Below are 24,065 nucleotides of genomic sequence, written 5' to 3' on the forward strand. Positions count from 1 at the left end.
AATCAAATATCTTAGATACTACAATTCTGATAGTTTGTTAGTCTAAAGGAGACAAAGAAGTGAAAGTTTCTAACTATGATAAATAATACAGAAATAAAAGGAATAGTTTCAAAATTAATGCATTTTCATCACAAGCTTGATTTTGCTTGGTGTGATTAAATTAACTCAATTAGGTTAAAATATTAATCCTTATGTGGAAATCTTAGAGAAGGAAAAGAAGACGGGAAAAATAACTATTTATAAAGTGGTTATTTTCCAGAAAATTTGTCTTGAAGTCTTTGCCTCTATGTCTATAGGTGGATTTGGGAATACTTCAGGGACAATGCACTAAGGAATCAGATTGTTCTTTGTATTTTTTTAGGGAGAAACTTTAGGTAGAATTCAGGAAAGGGATAATATGTAGTAATTATTCAGTGTAAAAGTTTAGTGATAAAAATGGTTATTTCTAACCATCTTTCAAATTTAAATAACTCTTTCCAAGATAGAATCATAGAATATTAGAGTTGGAAGGGACCTCAGGAGGTCATCTAGTCCAACCCCCTGCTCAGAGCAGGACTAACCTCAGTTAAATAATCCCAGCGAGGGTTTTGTCACAGAAAACTAATATAAAAAACACACCAATTATCCTGTGCCAGTTCTGGTGCCTTGCTACACTGCCTCACTGTGGAAATACTCCCCAAAAGATGCATATATACACCAAGGACTAGGCCAAAGGTTCTCAAATGCGAGTCCGGCCAAAGTAAGTGACCCTCCTCCTCTCCCCCCGGCATGTCTGTCTTGGGGTTTTCAGCCCTCCCTGCCAGGCACTGGCTGCCTGCCTGCCAGTGCCTGGGGTCCCGCCTCCCACCCCCTTCCTTCCCGACAGCAACCCTCTCCCTCCCAGCTGCGCCAGTGCCTGAGGTCCCGACTTCCACCCCTTCCCTCCCTGCCTTTCTGGCACCTGCCGCCCTTTCTTCCCTGCCAGCTGCTCGATTGCCTCCAGGGTCCTTGCATTCACCCACTCATCCGCCCCCTCCCTGCAACCGTGCAAGTGACCCCCAGCATCCCCCTCCCTAAGCTGCAGTTCTTCCCCCCCCCAAAGCAGCCCCCTCCCTGCCTCTTGCCAGGTGGCTCAGGGCAGTTGCTGCATGTGTAGCCAGATTGGCTGCTCTACAGGGAAGAACAAATAACTCCCTCCAGCCACCTGACAGGAGGTGCAATTCTTCATGCACCCCACTCACCAAAGAGCTCCTCAACTTTTGCTAATATTCTTATCCACACAATTGATGCATCAAAACCCAGAACTTATTATTTGGACATGTATATGTGCATGTTTATTTGATATTCCTAATGTTAACTGAATATATTAGGAAAAGTGGTCAATGCGGCCACCAGCAAGAGTTGGTGGCCGCACTCTGAGGCCACCAAAAAAATTGTTGCAAGAACCACTGGACTAGGCACTCCACCCAAGATTATTCCTGCTTGTTCCATCAGTTTGAGAGTGTTGTGCATAGGGCTATTGCTGACCAAAATATGTTTGCTTATCAAAACTGTGTCAGTGTGAAATTTTCAAAAGCACCTACAGGAGTTAAGCACCTATTTTCAGTAGACTTTTAAATGGAATTGGATATCTAACTCTAGTGTTGTCTAAAAATCAAAATATTCCCATTTTCAGATGTTAAAGAGTTTAATGATAAGGGAGTGATCTGAGTTATAAAAGTAAAAATACAATAGATCTTATTTTGTATACAATCCTTCCAATAAATTATTCCCAAAATGCTTTACATGAGCTAAATCCAAAATATTATATGTTGTAAATATAGAAAGCAATTATACAAATACAATGCATAGTGAATACATTATTAATTTGTAAGCTAATAACTGAGAAGGAGAAAAATTAAGGGACACAGGGAAGAAGAGAAGTTTAAAAATCTTAATGCAGAGAAGTATTAGCTGTTCCAAGGGGCAGGCATTTCAAGGAGAAAGCACTCCTACTGACGCTGACAAGATTATGGGAAGGAGCAGGTAGCAGCCCTGTTCTAGAAATACAGAATGAGCCAGAAGAGGGGGCAGGGAGAGTCATAGGCTTCAGCAAGTTCACAAAGAGTTTTAAATAAGGTAAGGCAATTTTGATCTGAATCTTGAAACGAATAAGAGTCAGAGGAATTATTTGAAGATTGGGGTGTGGTGAATGCACTTGTTTGTACATGGGACAAGGTATAAAGCAATAGTCTACACATGATGGGGCCTGTATATTTAAGGCTGGGTGAGGGCACAGAAAAGGGAGTTGCAACAATTAAGGTAGTGAAGATGAAGAGAGAGATGATGATTTTAGGAAAGATGGAGTCAAGGCAATATAAGTAATGAAGAAGATGTGGCAAAAGGCAGATTGACAGATACAGGAATGTGGGCAGAGCAAGAGAACGGAAGCAAATAAAAGATATGTTTTAAGAAAGAAAACAGCAGATGGTGTTGTGAATTAGAAGGCACTCGTGGCCCAAAAGAACAAATTCTGTCTTTGACATGGCTCAAAACTACTAACATTTTCTCCCCCTTTATCAACAATTATACCATCTATGTAGAATAACTTGGAAGAGTAGGTAGTTGCTGTGAGACAACAGCATTTCTCAGATACTGGAGAACATGTGGCTTAGTGCCTAAAGATGGAGATAGGCACTTAACCTGGTTAGGTCTTTTTGAAAATCCTATTGGGGCCTAATTCTCTTTCCTTAGGGACTGATTTTTAAGTGGAAATCAATGAGTAGGTGACTAACCTACCTTAGACACTTTTGAAAAAAATCTCACTAGGTGCCTAGCCTACCTTTGAAAATCTAGCCGTTGGCAAGAGCCATAGAACATTGATTTCTGCCGCACAAATATACTCTGCTCTGCCTTATTCCTTACTGTTACGTAACAAACTACATCCTGTGCCATTCAGTTTAAATTATTCCTTTAGCACAGTTGCAATCATTATATTGAGAGACTGACATTCTGACAGCTTTGGATAAGGCTCAAACCTGCTGAGCTTTTTTTATTATTGAGTTAACAGCAGCTTTCATACTCTTGACAATAAAATGACTGTTACAGCAGATGGACTTTTAGAATAAGAGTCACGGGCAGATTTGGCGCCGTGACTAAAATTAGAGTTCAACAAAATAAGACACTGAGTCTAATATTTTTGAAAATATTTATGATAACTTTAGGGTGCTTCCCATTTATTAGGGAAAATATATATAGTAGGTTATAGAAGACTGATGGGGAAGGTAAGAAGTGTATTAGTCCAAGGTAGGGTAATGAGTTAATAATGACTTGAGGGTAATTCCTGTTATTATACTGACATTTTTAAATTATCCACATTTTAAAGGGGAAATCCCACAGAAACAATATAAATGCTGCATTCTGCTGAATGGTAAATTGTCTAAAAATAATTCATATCTTTATGACCTCCTCCTTCTTACTGCACTACAACCCCTTCCCTCAACATTTTTTTCTCTCTTACCACCTTTCCTCATTTACCCCTTCAGGTTTGCAAAGTTCTTCTCCCCAAACACAGTATAATTTTATATACATTGTGTTTCAATGGAAAAGAGAGACTAGGAAAGAGGAGGGCTGGGATTCTCCCAATGTAATCAAAAATTATAAACACAAAATATGACAGTTATGGGGATCAATCTTAAACAGCAGTGGTTCTCAACCAGGGGCACATGTAATCCCAGGGGCACCCAGAGGTCTTCCAAGGGGTACTCTACTCATCTCAACCTGAGGGTTGTGACCCCCCAGGGGAGGTTGCAGGACAAGTTTGGGGGGTTGCAACTGCAGGGCCGGCATTAGGGGGTGGCAAACAAGGAAGATGCTCAGGCCCCCACACCACAGGGAAAGTTATGTGCTAAACTAAGCCAAGTTACACGCTTCAGCCACACATGGTGGGGCTCAGGCTTCAGACAAGGCTCACAAAGGGAAACAGGCTCAAGTATCACACTGAAATGCAAGTACAAAATTTATTTTCCAATTGATTTATTTTATAATATGGTAAAAATGAGAAAGAAAGCAATTTTCAATAATAGTGTGTTGAGACACTTTGGTATTTTTATATCTGATTTTGTAAGCAAGTAGTTTCTAAGTGAGGTGAAACTTGGGGCACACAAGACAAATCAGACTCCTGAAAGGGATAAAGTAGAGTCTGGAAAGGTTAAAGCACTGTTCAGGGTATTGAGGGGACAGGGATAAAATGAAGTCATTGACAAAACTCACATTCTGTGAGAATAGAACTGGGCTTGAAAGGAAAGATGAGGCAACAGCTATTTTCTGGAGGGAGGAGGAGGGTTTCAAACTTAAAACACAACTTCTTGTCATCAATTTCCTTTACTTTTTGGCTCCCCATTTCTCTTCAACATATTTTTAAATGCTGCAGCTGAAAGGAGATATTGAGGCAGCCTTTGTTGCTGGCAAAGAGCTTGTAAATTTGAAGTACAGGAGCAACCTAAACCGAAAAATTAGAGTAGTCATTTTGAGCAAAGATCTTCATAGAGAAATAACCATCCACTGAAAATCCCTGCATTCTAGCTAACAATGGTCGTCAGCTAATCAGAGCATATATATTCACCAATTCTATGGTTATTGAGATATACCTGTACCATCATCATACGAAACAGGTATCTAGAACTTCATAACTGGGGTCCAAGTATATATTATACAGAATCTATTCAGAATCTGTGCAACACTGTTGCCTTCTTAGTGGCTACGACAATGCAATATATAGCTACATAATGACCTGATAAGAATATGTTTCAGAAATATTTGAGTTTGTAATGTCATCGGTATCTTGAATTTTTTTTTTTAAACAAGAAAGAATCCAGCGTCCCACTTAATTGTTAAAATCTAATATCAATCGAGTTCCCAAATCGGCCCACATGGCTTTTGTTTTAAAAGTTCAATTGCTGTAAAATTTAGCTTCAACAGCGTTAGAAGTTCCTGCTAGCTCAATAAACAAAGCTTCACCAAACTTGATCCTTATCCAAAGCTCTGACAAATATCAACCACAGTCATTACATCAAGAGTTATTGTTTTAAAGCTAGATTTAAAACTGAACTGCACAAGAAAATGCCTCCAGCACCTGACTGAGAACTATAGATTTCCTGCATGCTGTGCCACATTATTCCATTTAGAAAAATGGTATAATTGACTCTTGAATGAAAGAATGAATCAGGGTACATATTTCCCAGCCAACTCTACAACAAAAGTTCTTCAAAGGGAATTTTTGGAACTCTGAATATGGTCCATACACGTTATTTCCAAAGAAAAATTATATTAAAAATACTGGCTGTTGATGGACCCTCCACTACACTTTCCTATTCTAATTCAATATTTAATCAAGAAGAATGGAGTTAAACTATTCTGTGGTTTTGAAGTTTAAAGCTCTGAAACTGCTATTCTGTGTAGAATGAGATGAATACTTCTAAACACCAAATTTCACTACTGCTTGACTACAAGGATCGTCTCTACATTTAATAAACCCCTTAATAAAAATAGGGGTGATTGAATGGAAATGTAAGACTGCCGTGCCTAGAATCAAGCTTTGTGTATGTACTCATGCACAACTTCAAGCTTCATCACCTTCCAGAATTAAAAGTATGAACTTTTTTAGCCTTCTTCATGATGGACTATGCCACTGAATAAGAAAAAAAATTAGATTCATTATTAGCTAATCACATCATAGCTGAGAAAGGGATACCTTATCCAAGAACAAAACAAAAGAAACAGCATTTGCAAGATTACAGTCACTGGAAAAGAGAAACTTTAAAGAGCTGTTTTTAGAATGTAAAGTTCAGTTTGCTTACTCCAACAGGGCAGCTGCACCAGAATGCTAAATACACCATCTATTTACTAAAAAGCTTCATAAAGCAGATGGCATCTGAATTTGCTTTATTAGAAATGAGAACCCTTCCCTTCTGTTTTTTCTACATCAAGCAAAGAAATAAATTCCTGAATTACTTTTATTTTCTGTCCTCATTCTTCCATTCTCCACTCCACAGGAGATCAGATAAGCAGCTCTCACAGGAGCCACATATAGCTGTTGAATTTACTGGTAGAACGCAGCCAGAGGAATGTAAGTCAGTACCTCCTTTCTTCTGACTTATCTTACTGACATGTTTTATTTCCTGTCAGAGTTTTGATGTAAACCTCTTTCTAAACCTTGGGTTAAGTTTTTTCCTAACTGCAATTATAATTCTTCATTTGTAAAATTCACCTACAAATTACAAGTCTTAACTTGGTAAATAATCCAGAAATGGAAAGCATGTGCTAATGGACCTGTGGAAGGTGTCTTGTTGTTTGGATGTATTCAAGTACTGTAAGACTCAGTGGACCTTAATTGACATATGTAACCTTAAATGATTAGTCTCTCTAGAACTGAAGAGTCACACACTAGTGTTCTAAGCAAGGACACTTCTGACTTTCTGAAGTAGATGCTGACAAACACACAACATTTTAAGACTAGAGAAAAACTGGCTGGTCTACCAAAACTAAACCTATTTGTCAGCCAGTTAACCCTGCTTTTAGCTGACATATTCATACATTGTTAGATGGCAAATAAACATCCCTTTAAAGGTATCAGTACAATCTGCTTCTACTATGTCTTTCAGCATACTACTTCAAATCACTCAAGCAGAAACTGCCCTTCCAAATATCTTCTCCTGCTTTATCTTCTAATCATTACCACCCTCCCAATATGGGAACATGAGCAACCCTCTTTTGTAAATCCTTATTTGATGCTTTAAGATACTTACATACTGTGATAAGATCCTTGGGCTGTTAAGGGGCAGGTGAAATGACTGAGGAATAGGCCTCTCTAACCCTTTTTGTATAATATGGGACCCACTAGCCAGATGTAGAGAAACACCAATCAAAACAAAAAAAATTACAAGCAGTATCTATTTAAGGACTTACATTTTTAAATGGAAAGAATGTTTTAAAAGCAAAACAAACTGGCAGACAGGTTGGTTGCTTATTTATTTATTTATAGAAAAGCATGTATATATCCTGAGTGATGCCAAGAAAATCTTCAAGCTAGCACAAAATTGTTGGCAGCAGGGCAGGTTCCAACAGTTCTGCATTCCTGCTCAGCAGCTGGTTGTCAAAAGACTGATGTGTGAACATAAGTCTAAATTTACTTTTGATATCAGCTTTTTAAAATCCTTGCTAAGATTCATTTGTGGAAGGGGAAACAGTCAGATTTCTTTAAAGTGAGCCTTGTATTGTTCATTGTAGGTTACATGTTTCAAAAGCACGTACATTTTGCTTCATTTGTAATCTGAAATGGTACTTTGAAAAACTGCCTCAATTCTGCAGCATTTTAGGTAATGTTTTTAACTTAATCCTTGCCATAAGGACAAACTTTTTGAGACAGGAAACATGTCTTACTCTATGGTTGTAGACTGCAGTGTAAATTTATAGCACTTTATGAATCAATACTAATACTCCACCCCACAAGAAGTTCATCCAAACGTGATCAGTTTCTCATCATCTACAAACTCCATGTAGAAATCAAGAGTTCCTCTTTCTTAGAGTTTACCAAAATCTTTCTGATGTATTGTATAAAGCAGACAAAAATGGAAGAAGCTTTTTGTCCAGCATGTAATTAACTTTTATTTTAAATGCTCCTTAATACTTCCAACTCACTGGGATGAGTTCATCAAAAAGATATAATGTTTTTAATTTGAAAATATCACAACACATGAAAATATTAAGTAGGGCTTGCCAGAAAAGAATTTTGTTTCATGTAAAATTTCAAGGTTTCAACATTTGTTTTCATTCTGTGAAAACATCTTTTTAAATGTTTTTCATGAAAATGAGTCTAGAACAGCCAGTATGGCACACACCTGGGATATGGGAGATCGAGATTCAAGTCCCTGCTCTGCTTGAATCAGCACAAAAGAGACACTACGGTCTGGTGGGCAGGATACTGAATCAGGGACTTGAAACTGGGTCTCCCATATCCTACTTCAACAGTTCCCAACCGAGGGTGCGTAGCCCTCTTGGGGCACCAGATTACAGGGAGTGTGTGAGGCTTCAATAATATTGAGGTCATGCAGGCCACAGAGCCCCAAAGCAGAGGAACAGCATGCCCCAAGTTAGGCAGGCACCCGGCCAGAACGGAGCAGCCCCAGCCAGCCTGCGAGCGTCCACCTCCATTATCCTCATTCCATTAGGGACGGGAAGAGGTGGGGCCATAAAAGGCATGCAGTGGTGGCTGCGCTAGGGAACGCTTAGCTTCTTATTCAGGTAAGAGTAATTTATTATTTATTTATGTAATTAGTGCTATTATTGTGTGTTTTGTTTGTGGTCAGTGAGGGGGGCAGGTTGGAGGTGAGGGTGTGTGTGTGTTTTACCTAGTGTTAACTAGTGGGGCTTTCACTCAAAACGGTTGAGAACCGCTGACCTAGTTGAGTGCTCTTACCACCAAGTAAAATAGCTCCTACAGGAAAGAGTGAGATAAGACTGGGTTATGGAAGACCCAGGTTCAAGTCCCTACTCTGCCTGATTCAGAGCAGGGATTTGAACCTGTATCTCTTACATACTAGGTGAATGCCCTAGCTACTGACTATGCTGGGCTGATCTCTCTCCTGCCCCTGCACCAACCATAAAAATTCTGTCGTGGCCTGAGAAAGCCTTTTTGGTGAATCAGCATTTTCCAATGAAAGACTACTTAGTCAAAAAAAAAATCTCAACTAGCTCTCATATTACACCCCATAACATCCCTGTGGATTAGATAATAGATGAAGTAATTGAAGCAGAGAGGGATTAAAAGACTTATCTAAGGTAACACAGTGGTAATGCTCGGAATAGAAACCAAACATGGGTCCTGATTTTAGTTCTGTACTCCAACCACTGAAAAAGCTGCCTCCCATGATGAAATGCCTTTTGGTTTTTTAATTCATACATCCAGTCTCTCTTTACTACAAATCTGAAAAAAAGGTAGATAAAATTTAGTATTGGCCTTAAAACTAGTATAAGAATTGAAAAATTGAAAAGTGTTGGTTTTCTAGACACATGTAAATATCATGATTACCATTTAAAATACACATTTTTTAATATAACAAATAAGACAAAAACTGAAGTGATCCCCATGTACACAATAATCTTTCTGACCACACTCTATTTAAGTTTTTCCCTTTTTGCTTTGCCTGGATGGAGAAGATAAAGCCATGGAAACCACATCAATGGCTGTGATTTCCATAGAAATCTTCCTTTGGAAGAAGGCTAGCTATTGCATTATCCACTGCCTGAAACTCCAAGAGAAAGATGCTGAGTTGGTATTCCTGAGGAGACAACTTGCCTTGAGCCAAGTGAAGTTCTATCTGAACTGACATTGGTCACTATGCAGATTTCTCGCAGATCTGCCAAACGTTTTCCCTTGAAAAGGTAATAGGGTGATCACTACTGAATTAACTAAATATTCAGGGTGATAGTTAATAGGTGGCCCATAATTGAGTTTGTTAGCTCCAGAGCCTGATCATCCAAAAATTCAAGCAAGCTAGTAGTGAAGAACGGGAATGGATTACCTAGGGAGATGGTGGAATCTCCATCTTTGGAGGTTTTTAAGGTGCGGCTTGACAAAGCCCTGGCTGGGATGATTTAGTTGAGGTTGGTCCTGCTTTGAGCAGGGGGTTGGACTAGATGACCTCCTGAGGTCCCTCCCAACTCTAATCTTCTATGATTCTAAACTCTGAAATAGTGGATTACTTGTGGCTTGAAAGCTAAAGGACACTATCCCTGGGCAAGGAGACTCTGGGATGAAGCAGAAGGCAAGTGGTGGGGTGACTGAGGCAGGGACAGGTCAGTAGTGCGAGGTCCCTCCTTGGAACACTGTATACAACCGGAGCTGGTCACTGTGACAGTTTGATGGGAAGGGCCCCACTGGGCCCGCAGTACTTCTCTCACTAATCTGAGACTGACTGCCAAGATTTTGGCGCATGGAGAGCAGGAAAAAACCCCAACAGTAACTATGGGCATGGGAAGCATGTGTGCATGCCGATAAGGAGGAGACAGTGAACAGTCAGGTACCTGCTTAGAAGAAACTCTCAAAATGAAGTGATAGAAATTTGGATGGCAGGGGTTCCAGTGCATGAAACCAAACGTGGAAGTGGAAATGGAAATATTGCCACCTGCGCTCCTTTTAACCACTGAAGTGGCTGGAGAAGACTCTGTCCCTGTAAGATGGTAAATCAGAAACCCGCATAAATGGGCCATATACCCAGCAAATGGAAGCCATCACTATACCAAAGCAGATGGCAACACAGGGCTATACTGGTTGCAAGACATCAAATTTTGCCAAAAGTAAATTACACTCCATTGCCCTCAAGACACAAAGACTGGTATAATGAGGATTGGCAGACCTGGCTGCGAAGGAAAGGATCACATACAATAGACAGCAACCCCAGAAAAAAATTAGTACATTTGGGACTGTTTCCTAATTAGCTAAAGATCCCTGCGGGAAGTTTGGATGAAAGGCAAGAGACAAATCCACACACTCCCTCTTCCCATCCGCTCTCCTCTGTCTCTCTCCCTCCCACTCCTTCCAATGCCCTTTTCCCTCTTGGCTTTGATTTCCTTAAATTTAATACATGCCATAAAAATCCTGTGCTGAAAATATTTAAGTTAATTCTTGGGAATCCAAGCAACCGTGTAAATTAGACTTTTCTTGGTACTGGTATATAGCCTTTTTGTGTTTATTCCAGAAATTGGCACCTACAATTTGTTATAAGAAAAAAAGACTGAAAAAATGTAACAAATGATGAAATGGCCTGTGCCTCTTATTTCCCATCAATAATTAATACAGGCTGTAAAGAGATATATCACCACAGGTAATATCTGACAATTGCCAGAATGTCCAGGACTCTTAACATTATTCTAAAAAGCACTGTGGACAGTGTGTGGTGGATTCTGTGGTTAAGAGTATTTCCAGATCTTGTGATTGGGTAGGCAAACTGATCCATTTTCTAAAAGATCTCACAGAATTAGTCAGAAGGCAAAAATCTGCATTATCTTTGAAATATATGGTTGTAGCAGATGCATTGCAAGCTTGCCCTTTAATGCCATCATGTCTTCTTTTAAAGAGCTAACGGCAGTGGTGCTCAACCGGCAGCCCACTTGAGGCCCAATCAGCACAAAACTGAGGCCTGTGTGACATCCTCAGGGCCATACAGAGACTATATATATTGTGTGGATGCAACCCACAACACAGAGAGCTGCATATGTGGCCCACAATGGTAAATAGGTTGAGAACCACTGAGGTAGGGTAAAATTAATTTAGAATCTAAAGAAGTGTTTCTTAACCTTTTGGATACCAGGGACCGGCTTGCTGCCTTCCTAAACTGTGTCAGGGAGATCTCAGGGACCGGTGCCGGTCCATGGTCCAGTCATTGAGAAACACTGGTCTAAGGAACTGAGAGGAAAAAGGCATATCAAAGCAAACAGCAGTTTATTTGTGAACAAATAACTGCTCACAGAGCATTGTAAGGGATAATTTCCTTCCTGTTGGTTTGTTTTCTCTGAGTTATCCTGTAATAGTTCAGGCAACTGTGAAAATAAGGAATTTTGTTTCTGATATGAATGGATAAAGACTGCTCTGATTTCTGAACGACTAACTGTCCACACTCTCTGCCATTCTGGAACCTTGGTGGTTCTCCCATTTCATTAGGTTGGCATGTATTGTGATTACCAACATTGAGTTGAATATTACCAATATTTCAACAAACCCTGCCCAGAGTTTTATTAATCACGTTTATTATGGTAGTGCCTGTGACACTGGCAGACCAAGTGCCAGCTCATGCCAAAGGCTCAGGGCCTCACTGAACACTGACAAATGAATAGCTGGAAACCAATATGGCTTACCTGTGGGTTAGTATAGTTAAAATAGATCTTAATATTATAAGAATCTGTTTAGCATTTAGACTTTATGGAATACTTGTAGGATGCTGCATGTATTGATCTCACTTATAACCTCTGTAGCCAATGGTATAAATTTACATTGAGTGCTTGCATTGTAAACCTCTATAATTGTGTAACTCACCAAACAGGAAAATAAGCATTAATTAAGGTAAAGTGCTCATCCTGCACACAAGATGGCCCCATTGAAGGCTAATGAGACATTGTGTAGTATCAAAGGACCGAGACCTTCTTGAATGCATTCCTAACTCCCTTCAGAAAGGGAAGGTCTGTGCATGAACTCATCCCATCAGTTTGGATTTTGGGTTGAGGAGGGATAAAAATCCATGACAAGGAGAAACCGCATCTCTCTCATGCTGTCTGGACTGTGAGGGGCAAAGATTTCTATATGTAAAGAAGAAGTCCGCATAATCTTGGTATGGGTTAGCCCTAAAGGACATGATGATGGCAATCACTCACAAACGAGTAAGATTGTCTTCCAAGGATCTCAATAGTGAGTCCGCAGGTGGCTCCATAGTTCAATCCTAGACCAACATGTCTTGTCACAATAAGGACAGGTGTTTCCAGGATGGATAGGCACGGTGTTGCTGCGTTGAATGTTCTGATGTTCTTTCTGCCTGTTCCTCTTTTCCTCTTCTACCTGTCAACGAGTTGTTTCAAAGTGCTGAGATCGCTCCAACAGAGCCTTCCTCCATTTTGGACGGTCCTGAGTGAGGGTCTCCCAAGTATTGATGTCAGTGTTGTACCTCTTCATGTTTGCCTTCAAGGTATCTTTGAAGTGCCTTCTTTGCCCTCTGTGACTTAGCTGACCTTCGACATTGCTGCTCTATTTGAAATTCGATGTGCTGGAGAAGGACATCTGAAAGAAGGTGGAGGATACACTTTCTTTTGGAGAGGGAGAGCAAAAGAAGAACCATGGATACATAGAGTTGGTTTTGCCATTGAAAACGAACTTGTGAATTGATTCTCAGAACTCCCAACTGATGTCAATGAACGCCTTATGACTCTTCGTCTGAAACTCGCCAAAAACCAACAGGCGACGATTGAGAGTGCATACGCCCAGACTCTTGATGCCGACAAAATCACAAAGGAAAACTTCTACTCGCAGCTTGACATCATCCTTTCAAATATTGCAAGGGAAGACATGATCATCCTTCTTGGAGATTTTAATGCCAGAGTGGGATGAGACTCATCACTTTGGAATGGCACTATCAGAAAAGGTGTTGGAAATGTAAATGCTAACGGGGTCCTTCACCTGATGAAGTGCGCAGAACATGGACTTATCACAAACATCCTGTTCCGTTAAAAGAACAAGTTCAAAACATCCTGGAAGCATCCTAGAACAAAACACTGGCATTTGATTGATTATGTGATTGTTTGGACTTGCGATCTCTGGGATGTCCTGATTACGAGAGCCATGACTAGCACTGATGACTGTTGGACTGACCACCCCCTCGTCCATTCATGCTTGTCCATCAGGATTGCTCCTAAATGTAGAATGCAAAGGAAGCAGATCAGGCACAAGATAAACACTGAGTGCTTGAAGGACCCACTCAAGCAGAGAGAATTCCAGCAACTCCTGAATGAGACATTACCAACAGAGCACCCAGAAGTTGCCGAGGAGCACTGGACAGGACTCAAGACAGCTGTTCTCTTATCCTGTGAAAGAACCATAGGATACAAGACCAGGAAACATCAAGACTGGTTTGACGAAAATAATGTTGAAATTCAAGGTCTTATAGACAGAAAACAGAAAGCTTTCTGTGCCTGGCAGAATGACATCAACTCTGCCATTAAGAAAAATGCACATCAACAAGCAAAGTCAGAGATGCAAAGAAGAACGCAGGAACTGAAGAATGAGTGGTGGATTCAGAAATCAAAGGAAATCCAACATTTTGCTGAAATCCGTGACACTCATGGCTTTGTCTGTGCTACCAAAGCTGTCTATGACCCTAGAACTCAAGGCCTCAATCATCTAATATCAAAGGATGGAAAAATGCTCCTGAAGAATCCTAAAGGACATATAGAGCTGCTTATTATAGAAGCTTATTTTACCTTTTTAAATCTAAGACTAGATTAAGACAACATATCTGTGTGTATGTTTCATGTTTTAACCTTGTAAATAACTTTTTTTTCTTAGTTAATACATTATTAGTTAGTTTATTACAAGATTGGCTATAGGTAGTGTTTTTAGTTTGAGATACGAGTATAACTGACCTGGGGTAAGTGACCAGTCCTTTGGGACTAGGAGTAACCTCAAGATTGTTGCGATTTTTGGTGTAAAGTGATCATCTATCACATAGTCCAGCTGACCTGGGTGACAAGATGGACTGGAATGCCGAAGTGGACTGTCTGTGACTCCATGGTAAGACTGTTGTAGTGCTTTAGGGGTTCACACCTGTTACTGGGTTGGTGAAATCTAATTATAGAACATACCACCAGTTTGTGGTTTCTATCCTGAGGTTGGCAGTCATGGCCATTAGCCACTCCAGACAGCATGAGAGTGCTTACAGATCCAAAATGGGGCCCCACTTTAGTAGGCACTGTACAAAGAGTAGTAGATAGTCCCTGCCCCAAAGATCTTACGCTCTAAATAGACAAGACAAAGGTAGGGGAAAGGGGTACAACACAACCATAGACAAACAGTGTGATGACAGCAAGCATCTTGTTAGTTTCATACTTTTTTGCCTGTGTGTGGAGGGAGATAAGCTAAATGTGAAGACAAGGAAAGGGAACAGAAGCACTGAAGGGAAGGGGTAGGAGAAGAGAGCAGGAGAGAAGATTAAGGGGAGGAAGGAGTTGGGGCAGGTGTAAAGTAAGACTAAGGTGCAGAGACTGTGAGGGAGAGAGCAGGAAAGGGTTGGAGCAAATCCAAGCAGTAGAGGAGAGAGAATGCCTAGTCAAAACTGTAGAAAACAGACTGATGACATCAGTGTCTGTTGGTCCCTGCTTAAGCTGTTTCTGCAGCTGCTCCTACTGGCTTCAGTCTCTGGCTGAGTCCTCCCCGCAGTTTCTTTTTCCAAAGCCCACATTGTTGGGGGGAAACCACATAGGTCCTAGTTTCCCCAGAGCAGGAAGTTTCTCCTGCACACTTCTGGGTCTGGTAGGTGCTGAGAGGAGAGGGGGGCTCCAGCTGGGTCCCATTTCACCCTCTTTCCTATTTCCAGTGCAGTGGTATCTGCTCATGTTCTTCCCCTGTAACCACCAGAGAAGACCTGCTCACAATGCCATGCAGCATACAGTCCTTGGAATGCAGCAATCAAAGAGAATTGGAAAGGCTTGAAGCTGGTTCATATGCAGATTTGTCTCTGGCCACTCATCATATAGGCTTGTGATCATATAGACCATAATAACCTAACTTAGCCTGCAATTATATGCCCCCCTCTTTATTCTGGTGTGAAATCTGGGTTCCCAAATAAACCAAGAAATGAGATGGAATCAGTAAACACAACCCCAGGTTTATAATCTGTGCCTACAGGATATTTTGCACTCTGTGGATGGCAGTTTTTGTTTCCTCCTCTGATTTTGCCATATCTGCCAGAGGTCCAATTAGACTTGAACAAACTCCCCACATTATCTAAGCTAGTACAGAGGGAGGTGGATGAAGCCTCTTTTTCCATTGAGGAGATCACCAAAACTGATTACTCCAAAGCTATATTGGTGGATTAGAAGAAATCAGTCACTGATATTTTGGAGTAGGATTCATGTTATTTTCATACAAGTGGTAGAATAACCAAATGAGTCAGTTTTTTTCAGTTAATACACCACACTACAGGGAGAGTACTGTACAACTGCATTCAGTTTCTTTTATCTGTTTATTAAGAAAAGAGGTACAGATTTAGTTTCCTTAAAGTAGGCAGCCATGATATATGTAAGGCTTTTAAAAAAATCTTAATAAGGAGGAGATTACTATATAATATCTATACAAATGAATGGTCATTTATAATGATAATCCCCCATCTACTAATAATGTCAATAAAGTTAACAATGTACTTCTTTGTATCTTGTCTTTTAGGAGTGGTTGCAGTGCTGAAAAGCAGAGATAAGATTTTCTTTTCTTTACCCAGCAACATGTAATCCAATCATAAACAATCATTTTAAATGTCTTGATAAGCAACAAGCATATGTATCTTGTAGACTATTTACTACACCAGCTTCAAGGTCAGTAAAGGGACATAATGCTATTGAAAGAAATCAAAAGCTGACAGTAGCAACAGCATGAACACTGTGCTCTTGTCTCAGACTCTGTGCTCCCTTCTTTTTTGCTGTATTCATAGATTCTTAGATTCCAAAGCCAAAAGAGACCATTGTGATCATATACTCTGACCTCATGTAGCATATACAGGTCACAGAATTTCCCCAAAATAATTCCTAGAGCATATCTTTAAGAAAAACATTCAATCTTGATTTACAAATTCAATGATGGAGAATCCATCACAGCCCTTGGTAAATTTTTCCAATGGTTAATTACTTTCATCTTTAAAACTTTACACTTTATTAAAGAGCATAATCAGGTAAGGTATATCATCTCCAAAACTGCTTTCCAGCTGATGAAAAATAAGTGTTTAATCTCAAAAATTATTTGTATTTGTACAAAGCCATTCAGTCTTTCAACCTCCCTCAGGAAAAAAAAATCAACTGCAATATTATGAAGTTTTATCAACACAGTTACATGAAATCTAGAGAAAAAAATCTCATATAACCAATAGTAAATCACTTTGACTTGAACATTTAAACGTTAGAATGATGACATTTTCCAAACTGCCATGCAACAGGTACTTGAGAAGGTGCAGACAAAGAACATACTTCTTCCTAAGAACCACACTTGTTAATTGCTAGTAATAGCCTTTATCCTTCTTAATGTAGTGTTATTAAAATAAGATTATCAATTTCTCATTTTTAAAAGTACGATTGTTCCACACTGGCACAACAGTAGAACATTGTGGCTAATTCTCTATTTTGTTTACATCTTTATATTTTTGTTAAAGAGTAGGGCTGAAGAATGAAATCGCCCTTTTAAAGAATGGTATTTACCAGTATGACACCATATACCCATAATGAAGTCACTTTTTATTATTAATGAAATTGTCTGCCAATGTGACTTTGTATAACTTCACAAGTTGCTCTGCATAAAATTGAAGAAACCAAATTTTATGAATGGTGTTTTATAAATGAGACAGTGTTCATCCATAAGCGCGCCACCAAGAGATATATATTGTAATTCCTTTTAATACATTATAACTAAAGGAACTCCATTTTGACATTGTAACTAAAGTGACACCATTTTGTAACTGAAACCCCATCTTAAACTTATTCCATCTTTGTACTTCTACTGAAACTTTGTTTAAAGTTAGGTGTGTGCAATTTCATCTAAAGATGTGAATGTGGGCGTGTGTGATGAGATCAGTCCCCGAAGCCAGCCTGTCTCGATGACCAACTGCCAGCCGCATCTTGATGGCTGAAGAACAATGTGGATGAGCTTTGCCTAAGAACCCACCCAAGAAAGAGGGGAACAAAAGCCCCATCAAGGAAAAGATCTTAGTCACATCTGCGATTAACTAAGGACTCATGGTCATACAGTGCCTGGAGGCAGTGTGACACGACACGATCTATGGACAAAAACATATAAAAAGATGGGTGAAAAATCATAGCTTTAGGTTTGGTTCTACAATCATCCTCCAGGAGCATCGGTGCACACTGACAAGCACTGGCTCCCCTCCTTATGTCTAGGCCACCGTACTAGCACAAGCCACTGAGATTGGTAATTACATCTCTCTCTCTCTCTCTCTCTGAATGAATGAAAAAATGAATGAATTACTTTTCTTTCCTTTTCAGAATTCTCTGCATTCACAATAAACATGGCATATTGCCTTACCCCCTAAACAAGATTCTGTTAACTTTATTTCTCAAGTGTAACAAAAGTAAAATGAACTGAGCAGGGAGGTGATGTGAATAGGAGAGTTCACAACAAAAAGATCCATTAGACATGCTGGACAAATCCATAAAGTAGTGTAAATTAAATCTTCTTACAGTAGTTTAGACTCCCTTAAACCTACTTACATCTGCCTTACCCATTTGTAAGGGAGTCCAAGATATAAAACAAACAGCTAGAAGGTGGTGTAAGTTAACATCAAAACCATTGTATTTTGATTTTTTCCTTCTTGTGGTGACTCTGCATATATGCTACTCCAGATTACATTCGCTTATACTTCAGCGGAGAGGATATAAGCAAGCTTAATGGGGTCTAACTTTTACCAATTTATGCATCACTTTTGAATTTGACCATAAGTCTAGAGGATGTTTAAGTTGGTAGAACAAAATACAAGAAAGGATGTCGAAAAAAGTAAAAATTGCATGACTTCAACTTACACATGAATTTCACCCCATGGCTTTTTAAAATCCTCATGTATTCCTCTATGACTGTGTATGTCACCTTTCCTGGATTTGTGAGTTCACATTGTTCAATTTATTTACCAATTTGCAATTCTTTACATTGACTCTACTGGCCAATGCTGATGGTCTTTTAAAAATGTCTCTGAGTAACTATTTTCAGGTATCCAAGAATACAGATCCTGTGATCTCCAAAAATGTCATTGTTTAAAATTATATTTACTATCTTAATTTTTTGCAATTTTCTTTTGATTTAGTGCAGCACCACAATAAAATGTATTCAATCTCTCCCCCACAACTTCAGCAAGTATCTAACTCTTAAATTTCTACATTTTTCAATGTAGTTTGTGTGCAGTAAATTATAAAGATCATTTCTGTTATATTATCCTAGAACATTCTTATTCTGGCTGAAGTGCTAAGAATAACTAGAAATTAGTTATACTATCTAATCAAGAAGACACCACGTACCTTGCAAAAAAAACCCTGCTTTACATAAAATAGTATTTTGTTTCCAAAGGGTGTAACCAAACCAACTAAGACAAAACAAGAAACAAATATCTATCAGGCTTAGTGAGTAAGGGAAATAGTTCACATATACACACTTTGATTCAGTTGAATTGGGATATAGGTACAATTGTTTTATAAGTACAAATAACAAGAAGGTAAGAAGGTGGATATATTGGGAGACATAACTGAGTTTATCATTAAATGTTTAAATGAGTTGCTAAATGAGCATATTAACTCCAATCTCAAGAGTGGATGTGAACCACTAGAGCAAAACTAAAGTTTTTTTGCTGTGCATCAATAGATTAAACATTGATTTTAATTACTTGAGACTAACAAGATTCTTTAAAGGGGCTTTATTTTGCATTTTTTCTTCTTTTAAAACACACAAGCATTTTAAGAGTCTCTAATCACCATTGCAGTGTGTCTGTTTATGGGTTTTCTGTAGCATCCCTGGCTGCAGTATCTAAGCACTTCCTAGTCAATTAGATTTACATAGCAAGAACCCAGTGAACTTCAGAGTCTTCTCCCTTCCCAGTTATAGAAAACTTTGTTTGGCACCATTATTCCATGTGTGGTATGAAAAAAGAATTCTTCCCTTCCACAAAGACACTTTCATTTCCAAGGAAAAATAAAGAGACTCCTGGCACCATATTTGCTCCATATATACCAACAACAGACAGGATCCACAAAAGAACCATCAGCCAACCTGAGTGTAAATAGCAAAAGTTAAAGAGAGAAAAAGATAAATTGGAAATAGTAAAGGTTAAAGAGAGAAATGCCCAAGTTTTTAGGCTTCTCATAGGTAGCTGCCTTGCCAAGAAACCAAGCTCTCAGAGGACATGTCTTTGAAACTAAGATCATTTATATTTCCTTTAAATGTAGTTGAGTAGTTTTGTTTTTACGTTTTTGTCGTAAGCCATTTTTTATTATGGTCTTCACATTTTGCAGAAGTGACACCTCTCTTCCACAGATCTTTTCCTGAGGAAAGTGGGAAATTGAGCACTACAATCAATCCTATTTTTGAACTTTGTTTCCTGCTGTTGCTCTGAACTACCATTTATGCAGAAATGCATAAATATATTAATATCCAAGAATAGAGGAATAAGCTGTTAAAGTTTTAAAAACCATTAAAGAACAAGTCAACTTTAATATGACTAGAGCTATACCAAAATTTGGACCATATCTCTGGCAGACATAATAGCAAGAACCTGTTCCAATTGGCTTCAAGATAACTCAAAGGCGGAAGGCATAGATGTCCTAGTCCATTCATTAACTTTCTGCAATGAAACAGTTATCCTGGCAATTAGAAATACGAGCCAGATTCCCTCCTTTCATTTGATCACTAAAGATATGGCAACAACCCATGTTACGTCCATCAAAACCTGAAAATGATGGAAATCTTTTAGCGATGTTAGTAGCAGACCAAAAAGCCATTGCTAACTACAAAAAACCATTCAAATGTTAGCTTTCTGTAGCTGTGTCTATACTAGACTATTTTAGCACTCCCCCCATTCCTACAACAGATACAGTTCTAACAATGGTAGCACATTTAACCACTATGTTGTTTACCCTGCTCAAAGAAATTCTGGTTAAAATCTGATTGGCGGCCAGCAGGCTATCCACATTAGCATTTCGCTGCATTAATGCTAGAAATGGCGGCAAACTTTTAGATAAAACATCTAGCAGATGAGGCAATTGGCAGCTTTCATCATTTGCAATCACTTTCAAGAGCCATCCTAGGTCATGAGAAACTTGCAAAGCTGACAACTTGGTCTCAATTCACTTCCCACAGCCAGAAAAAAATATCACATGAAAAAAAATATTCCACAGAAGAAACTAGTGTTCCACTAGCTTTTATGATAACCTTACACACTATTTGGCTTATGTGCAAGTTATCAATCACTTTCACAATAAACTACCCTTTTAAAGTAGAGCACTCACTTAACTAAGACTAATGCCTAACAAATACATACCAGCTGGCTAGTGTATTGTTTCTGGATATTGGTATCTGCATTCCTTATTCCGGATGCAGTATCATTGTCTTAGTTCAGATGTAGCAGATAAAAACAATGTGAACACATAGTTTGTTTTCATTTTTAAAGCCTCCCATGCGATCCAGCAACAATAACAGGAAGAGCTGTAAGGATCGATATGTGAGATTACTACTTGGGACTTTTCTTCTCCTTCCCAAGAACACACATGTGAACTTTTAATTATCAGATAAAACAGACTACTTACCAGGTCCCTGTGAAGCACCCAGTTTGCATGGAGGTAATGGATTCCATCAAGAATCTGGTAGAGTAGTGATTTAACCATAGATCTTGGCAACTGCATGGGCTTTTTATTTGCTTTTGAGGCACGGTGAAACTTGATAATATGCTAGAAATAAAACAAGTAGAAATATAAAGCTTTTTTAACAAAGTAAAAGCTTCCTCAAATAACATTAGCTAAGGAAAAGAAATAAAGAGCTTGTTGCCTTCTGCAATGCAAAGGTGACCTCTAATTATTTTTCAGATGTGTGTGCTCTCAGGGTTACACTCTTTCATTACACTACTCATTTTCAAAGAAAATCTAGATAATATCAAGTCAGCGACTACTTACCACCTTATAGTCACTGTGGTTCTTAGAAATGTTTTTTCCATGTGGATCCCACCCCACTTATGGTACGCATGTGCCTCATGTGCATGATATCGGATTCTTCTGTCCAGCAATGTCCATTGGAGCTACACTTGTGCCTTGTACCCACCCAAGGACATATGGGCCAGACGAGCCCTGACCGCCTCTCAGTTTCCCTGCTAATTCACAGTCCCAGCACAGATGGACTCCAAAAGGAACAGAGAACAGGGGAGGTCATGGGATCCATAGGGATAAAACAACCTGATGACCACAGTTAAGGTGAGAATGATTACCTACCCTACAGAGTCTTGGTCAGTATGGATCCCACTTACTGACTAGCAGGTCCAAGATTAACAAAGGAGGGCATGAGGAGCTTTAGCTACAGAACTGCTGCCCAAATTTGTCATTTGATTTGCTCTCTACCCAGGGTCTAATGTTTGATAAGGCTATTGAATTAGCTCCAAGTGGCTATCCTATAGCTCTCTGACACCAGAATATATTTTAGGCATGCTGAAAAGACTCTAGTTGAGTAGGCCCCGAGAGAAGGGTCATATCTGCTAGTCGGCAACAAGTTGAAATGTACTTAGTGATCCACTTGGATACTCTATGGGAAGAGGGTGATTCTGGAGTTGCTTGGGGAATCCCTGAGAGGAGATGGGGAATGGACATCTGGAGATAGGTCTCTGCTTAATTCTGGAAAGAGTGTGTGGGTGAAGAGAAGGAAGAGTAAATATATTCAAGAGGTGGTGGTGACATCTCAGTTAGGACAGGACAGTACCATACTGAAGGTTTAATTCTCTTGTGCCAAAGAAACTGGCTGTAGCGGCATCAGAATTGAGGCCAATGCCAGGGGCTCAATGTCAGGTGGCAGGAACAGATCCGCTAATACTGTTATGGACTATAGGACTGGGGATCTTGGTGCCCATGAGGAATCTTTGTTTCAGTATCAGAATAGACTTGATGCCCTACTATCTTGTCCAGGTAGCCTTTGGGTTTGTCCCTAATTAAAGGGATACTTAAGGAGTAGGATCTCTAGAAAAGGAGTCCCTATTTGGTGTAAGAACACTTTTCAGGATCCAATTAACCCCTTATGGATAAAACTCTATCTACTGGAGCCAAGTATCTCTGGGGTGATGTATTCTGCTAAAGAAGAAGCAACACACAGAACAGTGGTCTGGATCATGGCTCTTGAAAAAGAAGACACCAACTATGTCCATCAGTTCATGGAATAAATGCATCACATGATTAGCATGACTAAAGTCAGAGGATTTAGGCTCAGCCATTACACAGACAAGCACCCTGGCACTAAGCAGGAGAAGGAAAGAAAATCTAAAGAAAACAAAAAAGCTCTTCCATGAGGGTAGAAAAATGCTCCTGAACTACTTATAGTAATTACTAATACTAACAAACATTTACAAAATTGCTTTAATGAAGGAGCACTATGGGGTAGCAGGTGGACACTACCAAGTTTCCTCTCGCTGTCACTGGTAATAAAAGGGAAGTGAGAGGCGGTTATGTCCTCAGTTGAAAAGTAGGGTACACAAGGACATACACGGAACAGATGTGGTCCCAACAGATACTACTGGTCAAAAGATTCCAATCTCCCATGCATGAGATTCAGCACACCATAAATCAGATTCACACAGATGGAGATTTGAAGAACTATGTATGCATAACAAGCCAACTTTCAATGTGCAGGATGAAATTAATACAGATCATTTGCATACATTTATTTAGAGCAATTAAAGGTGTTAAATTTGAGCAGTGACAAGACTGAATTACTTGAACTTTCAGTAGAAGCTTAGTAATTCAAATTCTTTTTTTTCCAGCTTTGAAGCTTTAGCTATCAGGCTATAATTATCAGGCTGTCTACATTTGACTTTTTCTCTCAACATTTCATTGCTACCACTGATGAAGCTCTTCTGGCGAGAGAGTTAGCATAGGCCAGCCACCGGCCTTTTAGACACCATGTCATCTAACCACACTCAGAGCAGCTCTTGATGATACAGTGAGGTTAAAAAACTGGCAACTCCTTGTCAACACTAACATTCTCATCCTTGCTTCCACAAGAGATAATGGTGTGAAAGACAGAAAAATGCCTAGTATAGACAAAGCCATAAGGTTACCACTTCTTGTCACACCAACATACAATTAGTAAATAAACCCCGAAGTCCTATACCCAGGTATCCAAATACCTGAATATTCTGGTAACACAAAATTAAATCCTTAAAGGATCCTTTTACATATTAGACAGGAACCTCCCCTGAAGTTTTTCCCTTTCAGTCATGTCACAGAAGAAGTTTGAGAAAGAACTTGGATTAAAATTCAAGAGTTGCTGGCTCCCAGTACTGTGTATTGCTCCTTGGACAAGAACTCTCTCATGTACTTCCAAGTGCTTTTCAAAAGGCAATGTTGCTAATTACTATAATTTAAAAAAAAAAAAAATTTATTGGTATACAATCAAAACTACAGAAGCAGCAAGAAAACATAGAGGTTACCGTGTCAAAGCTCCACACACTAAAGCAGTTAGTAAAAGCTTAGTCCTTTTTCATGGAGCATGTATTGATAAAAGCATTTCATTGGATCCATTTCAGAACTATTCCTGGGGTATTTACCATTAAACCTAC

The 24,065-nt window shown here is 39.3% G+C and overlaps 1 protein-coding gene across 2 annotated transcripts in view; it reads right to left on the reverse strand.

Annotated features, from left to right (window-relative positions):
* Positions 1 to 24,065, reverse strand: part of CDK19 (cyclin dependent kinase 19) — a 173,150-nt gene that overhangs the window by 60,310 nt on the left and 88,775 nt on the right. For both annotated transcript variants that reach the window (XM_067546596.1, XM_067546595.1), the window contains one exon: positions 21,061 to 21,201. In XM_067546596.1, the coding sequence (XP_067402697.1) occupies positions 21,061 to 21,201 (141 nt within the window). The remainder of the gene's footprint in view (positions 1 to 21,060; positions 21,202 to 24,065) is intronic.

Source organism: Emydura macquarii, unplaced genomic scaffold (genome assembly GCF_026122565.2).
Source record: "Emydura macquarii macquarii isolate MOO-44397 ecotype Brisbane River unplaced genomic scaffold, CSIRO-AGI_Emac_v2 contig_1146, whole genome shotgun sequence".
Taxonomy (NCBI): Eukaryota; Metazoa; Chordata; order Testudines; family Chelidae; genus Emydura; species Emydura macquarii.